The sequence below is a fragment of the Gambusia affinis genome, linkage group LG16 (assembly GCF_019740435.1).
Source record: "Gambusia affinis linkage group LG16, SWU_Gaff_1.0, whole genome shotgun sequence".
NCBI lineage: Eukaryota > Metazoa > Chordata > Actinopteri > Cyprinodontiformes > Poeciliidae > Gambusia > Gambusia affinis.
This window is the reverse complement of record NC_057883.1, coordinates 23966573-23979433: the sequence shown is the minus strand read 5'-3', so window position 1 is coordinate 23979433 and position 12861 is coordinate 23966573. Positions and strand designations below refer to the sequence as shown.

The following is a 12861-nucleotide window of genomic DNA, read 5'->3' as shown; positions in this document are numbered from 1 at the left end:
GTCATCATCCACACATGGAGGAAACATGGAGCTGTGGAGAACCATCCCAGGAGAGGCTGGTCAACCACCACAACCACATCTAAACCTCTGCAGGCCTCACTGCCTCGGTTAAGGTCAGAGTTCATAAATCATCAATAAGGTGCTTCCCCCACATGCCTGAGAACCAGAGGCACCCTCTCTTCACTCAGATCTTCTGTATGTTTTCTGGTAGACTCGGTTCGACTGGGAACGAAAACTTCAACAACTGCTCCATCTCCAGCTGCTGTGATTCTCTTTCTCTCTGCTCTGAGTCAAACCAAACAAACCCTGTGAGCAAACTGTTCCCCTCCTGCCCTGTGGGGGCGCTGCATCAAGAACCACTGAAGGAAAGACACAAAACCCTCTGAAGACACTAAGAGCAACTTCCTTCTTCACCAGATGGAAACAGAAATGGAGTGGTTGATAGGTACTTTTCCTTGAACCTAAATAAAGAACCACAGACAACGTATATATGAATTTTATGACAAAGCTTTTGCAAAAGGAGAAGTCTCCGATATCAGCTTCTCCAAGCTGTTCACAGAGAGTTCTGATCTCCTTTCACGCAAGCTCTTGTTTTATTGTCAAAGAAAAACAGCCAAGGGGGCAGTTAGTAAAAACAGCAGAGGTCGTAAAACATGTAACCTAAACAACCAGCAACCCATTTCCAGATGTGGTAACTAATCTACGATCTAAGCCCGGTTCAAATTTCGGTCAAGCTGTTAACTGCTCAACTGCTCACATGAAGATAAACAGACAATCCTGACCTCCAGGTCAGAAGAGAAACAGAACACTTTAAACAGACTGACTTTGAACTAAAACTAAAGTAATAACAAAATGATAATACCGAAAATTCTCTAACAGTGGTAACAGATTTTAACGGTTGGAGGATTTCTCTTTAGTCTTTGGCAAAAGACCACAAGATAGCGTTAGACTAGCATATTTAGTTTGGCTGCATTTACCCAGAATGCCTTGTGCTGTAGTCCAATTCCTGCTTTTGAATCGGTATCCGTTCTGCTTGGCGTCCACTTTTCCATTGAAACCACACCAGAGTTCACTTCAACAGAACCCAGACTGAGATTTGTAGGACCAGAGTTCACTTTTTTGTTCTGGATCAGAGTTTGATTACACATTCACACGTCCCCAAACGAACCGCACTTTCTGGAAAACAGACTAGAGTTAGATTAAAGGAGACTTAACAGGCCTGGTGGGAATTAACCGTTATTCTCTGGTGAATCATACTGAATAAATACTATGGACATTTTTCAGATTTGATCATGTTTGTTGGATACACTCCTGAGTCACTGATTGCCCAGTTGCTGAATCAGAGGGAGTGGTGACTCTAAATAAAAACCAACAGCACGTTCTGCCTTTCCTCCTGGCCAGATGAGCCGTTCTGCTCTGGTGGAGGGAAGCGTCTCCACCTCCTCTGTGGTGGCTGACACCATGATGTTTACAACCTGAGAAAATCAGATTCTCAGAAACAGGGTCAATTTGGGAAAATTTCCTGAAACTATTCTAGTCTCTTGGACAAAACTGCTTACTTGGGGTAATGCAGTTTGTTGGCTAGTTTGTATTAATACCACTATTTTTATGCATCACGATACATTTTTATTGACCTGTGATACAGAAAAGATGAGACACACACTTTGAGCTTCCATTAGCATCTAACAGGAAGGTTTATTCTTCTTCTGTGTGCACACCAATGCGACAGACGTTTTTTCTTACTAAGTTTAGCTGAAGTCATTATTAAGGCGACCTAGACTTCCTGAACAGAACCACAGGCTGATGTCCTCCATGCCACGATGCATTGAAGCAAAAATTCATGCAAAAGGAGCCCAGACCAAGTAAAGTACAACATAGACAGGCCCACATTTCTGTATTAAATATCCTTTAATTGTGTTATATAACATTCTAATCTTATTGTTTTTATTTCATTTCATTTTGGAGAATTAAAGTGGACGACCGAAAAACTCTGCATGCATGTTCTCCCACTTCGCCACACGGGGGCGCTGTTATCCTTCACATAATGTAATCAGTACACGTGCATCCTTCATGAAACATAGCAACACTGAAGAACAACCAGAGTCCTGCAACATGTTTCAGGCAGTTCCATGTTTCTAATGAGGAGCAAAGAGAAACTTTTACCAGTTGAATTTAAAAAACTAAACTAAACTCAGAGACCTGGGCGTCGTTTCTGTGAAGGAGAGAAAATTACATCAGAATTATGTTTTAAATGGGCTTTTATTTTAAACAGGAACATGTAGAGCTGATAAGTGCACTATGGAGACATGGTAATAATGACCAGTAGGCAATCATGATCATCACCAACGTAACGACGCAACAAACATGACACCTCTCACTCTGTTTGCAGATTAAAACTGGCCTCTGTTTGTTTTTCTCCTGATTGCTCGTTTGGAAGCAGACTGATGAAGAAAGATGAAGCTGGCCTAATCTATGCTGCAGGTACATGGACGGAGTTCAGGAGAAAACTGCAAGTAATCAGCTTTGAGTTTTAAACTTGAAAAAACCTGAACTTAATTATTAATTTGTTAAAGATTGTATTTTATTTATTTTAACCAAGTTGTTGTCCAGAACTAATGTTTGATGAGTCTCCTCCGGACGGGTCGGATGTAGATCCTTTCACCCAGAATAGCAGCTCAGAAATGTTGGAAATGTTTCATTTCATCCAGAAGTTCAATTACAAAAATGTAATAACTCTTTTTCTGGAGGTCTAATGAGTTAATTAAAATGAACTTGTGTAATTTAACTCAGAAACAAACACATTATGGTATGTGATGCACAAAATGATGGAACAGATACACGTTCCATCATGTGTGAACCGCTACATTTTGACCAAACTGCAGGAGTTCAGTCAAAATTCCCCTTCGAATTAATGAGTCCCGGGAAAAGTTAGTTCTGGGAATTTTGATAGTTTGGCTCCAACATGGTTTTGGCATGTGGTCTCTAAATAAATTCTCTCTGATAAATTTGGGCAAACAGCAAAAACTGACCAGAGGACGGGACAGACGTGTGTTTTTCTCATTTTATTCAGTACATTAAAATATTATCACAAAGTGAATTGATTTGAGAAATTAGTTGTAAATTGGCGATATCCAAATAAACTGAATGGAATTGAGAGAAAGAAAATGGAGGAAACATCTGGCTCCACACCTGCAGAAAGAGAGAAAATATCTGAATGTCTTTAGATGAGAAATAGTAACAAATCTTACCTTTATGTCACCAAACTATCTTATTAAAAAAACATAAGTCAAATTAAGAAATAGATTTGTCAAAGTAAAACACCGGTGACAGAACTTTAATATTTTTAAATATTAATGGTAAGTCTGACACACAGTGAACTCAGTAAACGTTTTCCATCAGTGAGCTGTTTGTTTCTCTTCCTCCTGTTTTCCACCAGAGGTTGGAGTTAAAACCTGTGATCTGCCATGGAGAACCTGACGCTGGTGGCCAATGCTTCAGGCTGTTTCCCGGTGGAAACGCCCCTCAGGAGGAAACTCTTCTTCCTCTACTACCTGACCGTCATCATCATCTCCATCCCTGCAAACGCCTTCTCCCTGTACGTGTCGTGTCAACACATCAGGCAGAAGAACGACCTTGGCGTTTACCTCTTCCATCTGGCCTTGAGTGACCTGACCTTCACCTTTGGCCTTTCCCTGTGGATGGACTTCCTGTGGAGAGGCGTCTGGACCCATGGAGGCTACATCTGTTTGGCCTCCATCTACTCACTCTACACCAACTTCTACACCAGTGAGGCTTTCCTCTGCTGCATCGCTGTGAACCGCTACCTGGCGGTGGTCCATCCGCTCAGGTACGCCTGGATGAGGAAGGTCAGCACCGCCGCCGTGACCTCCGTCACCGTTTGGGTGTTGGTGATGGGCTTCAATATGTGCACCATAACCTGGGAGGACTCCTACTATGAGAACAACACGTTCTCTTTGTGCTACGACATCTTCCTCCCGCTGTCGAAGACCATGGCTAATACTAGCATCGCTCGCTTCTTCCTGGGCTTCGTGGTTCCGGTTCTCATCGTGTTTTTCTCCAGCCGGAGCACACGCCTGGCAGTGAAAGCCAACAGAGCCACGATGGATGAGGAACGGCTGCGGGTCTCAAAGCTGCTGACGGTGGTTCTGCTCTGCCTGTTGGTCTGCTTCGGACCGATCCATGTTGCTTCCTTGGTCCGCATGCTGTTGGATGGCTGCGAGAGCTTTAAATGGTTCTTCTGTATTTACAAGGTTAGCACTGCGATATCGAGCATGAACTGCCTGGCAGACCCTCTGCTCTACTGCTTCATCACCAGAACAGGGCAGGAAAACATCCAACAGATTCTGCTTTTCTTCTTGAGGAAGCAGAAAAGGAGAGAAGGGATAAACTGTATCAGTTAAAGAGGAAAAGCTTTTGCAGAATCAGCTGGTTTTAATTCAGCTTCCCACTGATTTCAAAGTTTAAGCTGAACATAAACCTCCTTTAGACATGAGTTGATATTAAATTCCTCCTGAATGATGAAACGTTTCATCCTGTCTCTACAGTCAGACGTCCTCCAGAGGAAACTCATTTTTCTATCCTTGATCTTGTTTTTTTCATTACTACCAAAAGCTCGAGACCATCAGGTTCTTAGATAGGAGGAAACTTGACAGTCTGGATCTAGTTTTCTGGTTCCAGGGTTGGTGGCTTGTGCAGGATGAGAGAAGCTGCAGCAGCATCCGGCAGTTAGTTAGTTAGTTAGTTAGTTAGTTAGTTAGTTAGTTAGCTAGTTAGTTAGTCAGGGTTTAATTCAAGATAAAGGGTTCAAGTGGGTGGATATTTTACAAAAAGGAAATGTGTTTTCTAGATATATTCTCACATAAATCCCATCCTGACAGTCTGGTTCAGGCTTTTATCTTGACTTGCTGAGATTTATTCAGTTTCCTCAGTTTTTGTCCTTGACTCTTTTTTTATGTCCAGTTTTCTGTATTTACAGAACAGAGGGACAATTGCTGCTCTTTAATAACTGGACCAGTTAATAAGCAACAGACTTGTAGACTCACCATCCTGTCATTGTTACCATGGGACGACGTGTTTCCCGGAAATCAAGCTGCAGGTTTGAAGGAGGAGAGAACGTCTGCTTCCTGATGTGAGGCAGCTCAGTGTTTATTATTCTGCTTTGGGAAATATGTTGCTTTGGGTCAGTAGATGCAGTACAGACCAAAGGTTTGGACACACTTTCTAATTGAATTCAATAAGAAGGTGTGTCCAAACTTTTGGTCTGTACTGTAAATAAGTATTTTAATGTTTTATAGTTGATGGGAGTATTTTCAGTTGTTGAAACATGATTCAAGATTTCCATATCAAAGTTAAACACCATAATTATAACCCAGCTGACACATACAGCTGGGATGTGAATAAATATCCTGGAAACTTCCCAGTCAGGTGTTTCTGTGATCCCTCCTTCATTTTTACTTTACACTTTGATTTCTCCCACCAGGTTTGATTGTTTAATTAAAATCAGTTTGCAGGACAAACTTTATCAGCAGAACAACATCTGTTGTGATTCTGCTAACAGAAACGTTTGGTTTTCCACCTGCTGAGCAGGGAAACAGCAGCTGATTTTAACCAATCACCTTTTGTTGTGTTTTCATAACATAAACAAAATAAAACGTTTATTTAGCCCAATACCTGTTTAACTGCATTAACAGATAAATATACATGACAAATGAATATTTGCACAATTTCTTCCTTTGCAAATTTGATTGATATGTTTTTATTAGTTTTCAGTTTCTTCACATTTCTGGCTGTTTTAAGCAAAAATAGAGACTTTAATAGTTTCAAACCTTAAAAAGGAAAACGTCTCACATGAATATTATTCATGCTTTCACTCTGTGGTTGTGAAATGTTTGCAACAGACCAATGGAAGTATGTTGCTCTCTAGTGGACATTGTAGGAAATGCAGCCACATTTCTTTGCTGTTTAACTTCATACTTTTCTGTGACGTCATTCAGAATAAAAACATTTGTTCACTGAATGAAAATCATCTAAATCCAAACTTTCACACATATCATTGATGATGATAATCAAGATTCTAGCTGTGGCTTATAAAGTCTTTCTAAACATACATGCATGTTCAATAAACTAGAATATTATAGAAAATTATTTCAGGAGTTTTATCACTTGTTATATAAAAATATTATTCAGATAAATTACACTGTGAAGAATATTTGCAAACATCTATTTCTGTTACTTACGATGATTTTCCACTTACAGGAAATGAAAACATGTCACTTAAAATTTTAATATCACATCAAACCAATAAAAATTAATTGCTATTTAAAATAATTATGTTGTTTGTTTTTGATCATTTTACTTATATTCAGTATGTTCACCAGTGTTTCCTCTCTAATCTTCATCACTGTGATCTTCATCCTTTGACTGATTTTGCAGATGGAAAATCTGCAGAAACAAACAGGAATCCTTGAAGACTTGTTAATTATGAAAGTTCAGACGGACATAAAGTTCAACAATATCAGTTTGAGAATACTGAGCTGAAGAGTTTTGATTTAAATTTCTGCAGGTTGACATGACGACTTGCAGGATTGTTGTTGAAGCTGTTTCCATAGCAACACCAGCCGACTGCGTCGTCTTCAGTGTGGAACTTTGTTCTTTTTCTGAAACATAAAATCCTTCAGCTGAACCTCAACAAGCTGCAGCTCCTTCCAGGTATTCACTCTGCTTCACATTTGATCACATTACAAATACAAACAGGTTTTATGTTACATGTCACACAAAGCAGAACATAGTTTGTGAAGTGGAAAGAAAATGCAATGATTTTCAAACAAACGCTAAAATAAAAAATAAAAAAGAGAGGTGCGATGTGTTTCTAAGACTAGCAGGTCTGTTGATGTCATGGATTTTTGTCTGATTTTATGAAAAAAATTAAATTCAGTCAAGAAACCAGGAAAAGTGTTATGGATTATGGACGCCCACATGTCTGGTTCATCCAGCTGCCAGATCCACATTTATCCGTTCAAACATTAAGTTCGGACAGCGAGAGAATGTCCAGCCATCATCCAGTTCAGAGATGGACGGAATAAAAACTACGATAATAAAAACTGTGAAGGAACTTCCTTCGTTATCTACAGTGAGACGTTTCCTGGACCAACAGGAGCTGAACGGCTGCTCAGAAACCAAGCAGCCATTACTTCACAAACAGCACAAAAAGCCACATTACAGTTTGCAAAATCATTCCTGTGTTCTGATGGAAGTATTGTTTGGTAAACTGACCGGACCAGTCTGGTTCTTCTCCAGATCAGCTGAGTTCTGCCATCAGCAGTCGGTCATGCCGCTCTGCAGAGTCCAGCTAATGAGCCATCAGTTGGATTCAGGACAGCAGCTCTCCGAACGCCGCTGGGTTCATTTGTCTCTGATTTACCTGAGTCTCTGTGTGACAGACTGGCCACCTGTCCAGGGTGACCTCTGCCGCTCAGCCAGTGACCCCTGAGAGGGGCTCCAGAAATCTGCTGTTTGCACATTAAACCGGCCCTAAAAAAGACTAAAAACCCGCAGAGCAAAGAGAGAATTTAGACATGAAGGCAGCTTCTGCTGTTCCTCTTACAATTCTCCCAGCAGCCAGAACTAGAAGATGTTGTGAGGAACTGAAGAAGTGTGATGGCGCTAAGAGCGACAGGAAGAGGAAAAGTTGGAGGAAGTGCCAGACGGTGGCCCCGAGCGGCGCAGCGGGTTTGACATGAAACGTACCGAAACGCAGAGACAAAAGATCCGCCTGGCAGCTTCGACATCTGAGACTCTGACATGAAGCGAGGTGTAAAGTGAAGTCATCAGAACCGAACCGACCCGAACCGGAGATCCTGAAGAACAGCATGTTCCAGGAAGGGTTGACCAGAGCACGAGCAGTTAGCTTCTTTTCACCTCAGCCAATGTGCTAAAACTGTTGAATCTGACTGAAACCATCCTGTTACTGCAATAAAAATATTTACAGGCATTATATTTAGGTTAGTGGCGTAGATTTATTACAAGCTTCAGAGTCAGAAACTCTGCTGCTCTTTTCTTCTTCACACTTTGCGCCTCTAGGTGGATATTTCTATGACTGAGTCAGACTGAATGCATCTGCAGGACTGGAAAGAAACCAGAAGTGTTGAGACAAACTGAATGAAAATAAAGCAACAAGTAAAGAAACATTCTTCAGGACAGAAGCTGTTTACATTCAACTGTCAGCAAAATCTGAGCTAGCTTTTAAATTTTGCAACAAAAATATGAATTATGTAAAATTCTGTCACACAACTCGGCTGGTTTTTACCAGATTTCTAAACATTTTTATACGTAAATACAAACTCAGTTCCTTCTGTAAGTTGGACTGAGGTTTCATGTTTTTTTTTCTGAGCTTGTTTTGTAGAATTAACCTCTAACTGTTTGGTTTTGGTAAATCATTTAGTTCCTGTGTGTGTTTGTGTTTATTTCGGTTTTCCTGAGTGGAGCAGCCATCATGATGCTGCCATCACCGTGCTTCCCTGTGGGGATGTTGCTGTGCAGTTTTAGTTTTTCTGCACATATTTTACCCAGAGGCTCCATTCTGATCTCATCAGATCTCTCATCGCTGAGCTCGTAAACGTTTGTAGAGTTGTTGTTTCTACTATTTTCATCTTGCATATGAAAGATCAAAAAGTGCGTGGGAAGTTACAATCTTTGTTCCGGATCTATCGACAGCTGGGTTTAAATTTGTTTTGTGCTCCTCAACCTTCCTTTGATTGCTCTGGCTAATATTAGGATGTGAGCCCACGCATGCTGTCAGTGTCTCCAGATGAAGCCTTTATTCACACACACACACACACACACACACGCACACACACACACACACACACACACACACACACACACTCCTCTCTGATGATTTGCACCATTAAAGGACGCCTCAACAGTCTCTGTGCCGGAAGGAAAAGTAAAGTAGCCACTTCTAAACTCTGATACAAATGAAGAAGCTCGGTTTTTAAAAACGGGACAACAGGTCAACATCTAGAATCACATCTCAGATGAAGGCTGGATGGAGGAAATCCTAACAGTTTGTTTCTTCTCATTGTGTTGGTTTGTCTGCTTTTATTCACAATTTAAATGTTCAGGATGAGATCAGGCTCAACATCATGGACTCTGGTAAATACACACGGTTACTGCCATGCAGTTATTTAAAAAAGAAGCCTTCATCGTTATGACAGTATTACAACAAAATATTGTGATCAACTTTAAGTCCTTCCTGCACAGATGGCTTCATGGTACCATGCTGGGATGAGGTTCTGAGAACGACTCGTTCCTTCATAAACAGTCTGCATGTCCAGCTGCTGAGCAGGACTGGTGAAGATTTCATTTTATAATTATATCTACAGAATACAGCTTGATTCTAGTGGTTAGTAAGTTAAACGGAGTGAAGGTTGGTGGTTTCTGCTGCAGATCAGGTCGTTGCTCCTCCTGACAGAAGATGCTCTCCTTGCTGTTCAGGCAGAGTTACGTAACACTGCAGCACACAGAAGATTTATTTAAATATTTCTCAGGCACCAAAAACCATTCATTGTATTTAGGAAATGTCAATTCTTATGGGTACACCTGCTTCTCCTTTTGCCACTTTATTGCTGCTGAGTCTCTGTTTGGATTGATTTTCTTTAACGAATCGCCTGTCAGCTTCCTCCCCTGTAAATAACTCTGACTGCCCACCACAACAATGTTCAGTCAATGATGCGTCCAGAGGAAAAGTATTTAAAGAGCAGCAATAGAACTGGATCAGATGCAGTGGAGGAGTGGGAGCTGCAGTGGGACGGGGGGCAGAGGTCACATTCACCTTGAGGTAAAGCTCTGCAGACCCCACACCCACCCACCCACCCACACACACACACGCACACACACCCACGCGCAGACCCAACCACCCACACACACACACACACACACAATCGTGTTATTAATATCTCCACCTTCCTGCCCTGCCCTGCTGCCCAATTGCCTGATGACAGAACCGGACCGGACACGCGGTTCGGTCCGGTTCCCAGAGGGAGGGAGATGAGCGCACGCGGGGACCCGGAGCTGCAGCACGCCGCGGGTCACTTATACAATCAGACACTCTGTCATTTAATTACCTGAAGCTCCAAACACACCAGAGGAGAAATCTGCTGCAGGAAGGGAGAGAGAACAGAAAACAAGACGCTGGTCATGATTCAGGTTATATTAAATATGCTTTTTGTGCCATTTGTCAAGTCATAACTGATACAATTTAAATTAAAAACTAATCTTTGGCTTAAGAATAACAGAAAACCTACAAGTTTTTTTACTTTTATTTATAAGTTTTATTCTAAAAGAACAAATGAAACTACTTCCTGTTTGGTAATTTCAATGCTTTTAATACCAAGATTTTGTTGGTCAATATGAATAAAAATGGAAACCAAAACTATGAAGTCATTCTCAAAACAGAGAACTGGATGCAGGTTTTCTCCACAAAACCTTTGGAGAGTCTCAACCAGCAGAGGCAGAATATGAAAATAAATCCAGAGAACATATTATGACTTTAAAATTAAAACAGATAGAAATCATTATTATTATTACGAAACTTATTATTTTTAAAGATATATGAGAAAACTAAACTTCAAATCTAAGTTTAGTTGAAGTTTATTTCTGTTTCTATAAAGTGTTTAAAACATAAATAAATCTCCCAGTTTATATGCATCAGACATTTTAATGATAATCCATCAGATTAATATTGTTTTTACTTTTAACCCGTTAATACAATCTGTTACAGGCTCAGGGTGTGAAGAATTTAATAAGTGATCAAATGTCACAGCCAGAAGACAAAAATAATCTGATGATGTCAATAAGAAGCTCAGGCTGCAGAGGTCGGTGGAGGTCATCCCAAGGCCTCTGTAGTTTTGGTTTCACTCTCAGCCAATCAGGGCGCTGCATCTGAAGGCCAATCAGGACTCAAGTATCGAACAGGAGCCACTGAGCTGGAGCCACAAACCACACGTCCCATTTCAGGGAACATCTGTCCGCCACAGTTTGTTTCTGTTTCAGGGCAGCGACTCTGAAGGACGGAGGAGAAGCTTCTGACGAGACCGCGTATCATTTTAAATCACTCCTTCTGTTAGTTTAGGTTAATATGACTTCTGGTTTATGAAGAAATGTAGTTGTCTGGTAATGTACAATATTGCTTCAGACCATTAGATTATGTAACTTACAAAAACAAGTTTTTACAATAATTGTTAAAACTGTGACAGTAAAACTGTGAAAAGATCGATCTCCTCCACCCAACCCCAACCAAAAACAACCAATCAGAGCCAGGAGGCGGGTCTTAGTGCTGTCAGTCAGGCTTGTGCACTCGCTGCTAAATGTGGAGAAACAACTTAACATTACAGGAAAACCATTTATCTGCTGTCGTCAGTGAGCATGCTAACAGGTTTTAGCATTTATGGCAGCTCTGCTGTGGTTAACCAGCTGTAAGCAGAAAGCAGAGAGTGTGAGCAGCGCCTTCATGAGCCTGACTGACAGCGCTGAGACCCTCCTCCTGGCTCTGATTGGCTGTTTCTGACTGAGTGGTGTATTTCTGTGGTTGGTACTGGGAGCACTGGGAGAGGGCACAGGAGCTGGACCTTTTCACAGATTATCTGTCTCATATTATAACAGAATGACATGGTGGCAATTTAATATGTGATATGTTCCATATTAAACCCATTTTGGATTTTCATTGACTGTAAACCAGAATCATCAAAATGAAACAAAGGCTGGTTACCATGGCATCAGCCTCTTACCTTAAACATTCTACCTGCGGCAGTCAAACATGATGCTGAATGATTCTGAGTGGGAGCAGAATAGAAAGGACAAATAATGCATATTTCTTCACTGTGTTTGGTCCAGTTGGGGTTCTGGTCTCAGGCTCCGACCCACACAGTTCACACCCTGTCTGGACTCTCAGCTTCCTGTCACACCTCCAACGTCTCCAGCAGAGCCGCCGTGTCCAACAACAACACATCAGGACATATTGAGCCTCCCTGTCCCACCCGGACGGACCTGTCCCACCCGGACGGACCTGTCTCCACCCGGACGGACCTGTCTCCACCCGGACGGACCTGTCCCACCCGGACGGACCTGTCTCCACCCGGACGGACCTGTCTCCACCCGGACGGACGGAGCTGTGATGAGGCTGCATTTCATCCTTTTTCAGCGGACAACTGGCTATTAACTCCACTCCAGCCCTAACAGATGCTATCGACCCCATGCGTGTTATTGTTTACGTCCGAAAGTTTTACGCATGCGCACAATGCTGGAGGGCAAAAACACTATTTTAGATGCCATTCAAAGCTGCGCTGCCGCCGTTAACTAAATGAAACCTGGAGATGTAGGTATTATTATTTCAGTTAAATGTGACACAGAAAAATAAAAAATAACAGAAAAACGATTGAGGAATAACTCAAGAACCTCTGGTATTTTTCTTTTTTCCTCCCTCTGTGTCGGCTGTACTATACGCACACTTGTTGCCATAGCAACTGACAACTGTCCCCCTGTATCAGGATTCAACACCAAAAAATGCATTTCCCACACAAAATTATGTGACATTTTTGTAAATGACCCTTAAGTAAAAGAGCAATTAATTAAAGATGATTGAAATTTGAAATGCTTCATTTATATTTATTAATGAAAAAATATACAAACAATATGTTTTTCAGCTAAATTAATTTAAATCGAGATGCATGTGATGAGGACATAAATCTTATCTAATGAAATCGCTGGTTGATGAGGAGGAATCTTAAATGCATCGCATCGTAGTTTGTGAATCCAGATGTGTTGAGATCAGAGATCCCATCC

General features: G+C 41.3%; 1 protein-coding gene across 2 annotated transcripts; it reads left to right on the top strand.

The window, feature by feature from the left end:
- Nucleotides 1-2113: 2113 nt before the first annotated feature.
- LOC122846454 (psychosine receptor-like) lies at nucleotides 2114-4721 on the top strand. 2 transcript variants are annotated; one of them, XM_044143439.1, is made up of 3 exons: nucleotides 2114-2309; nucleotides 2390-2481; nucleotides 3437-4721. In XM_044143439.1, the coding sequence occupies exon 3, from the start codon at nucleotides 3465-3467 to the stop codon at nucleotides 4419-4421; it is 957 nt and encodes a 318-aa protein (XP_043999374.1). In that variant the 5' UTR covers nucleotides 2114-2309; nucleotides 2390-2481; nucleotides 3437-3464; the 3' UTR covers nucleotides 4422-4721. The 2 variants fall into 2 exon arrangements, with proteins under 2 accessions (XP_043999374.1, XP_043999372.1); XM_044143437.1 differs by having other exon boundaries at nucleotides 2390-2513.
- The last annotated feature ends 8140 nt before the right edge of the window (nucleotides 4722-12861 follow it).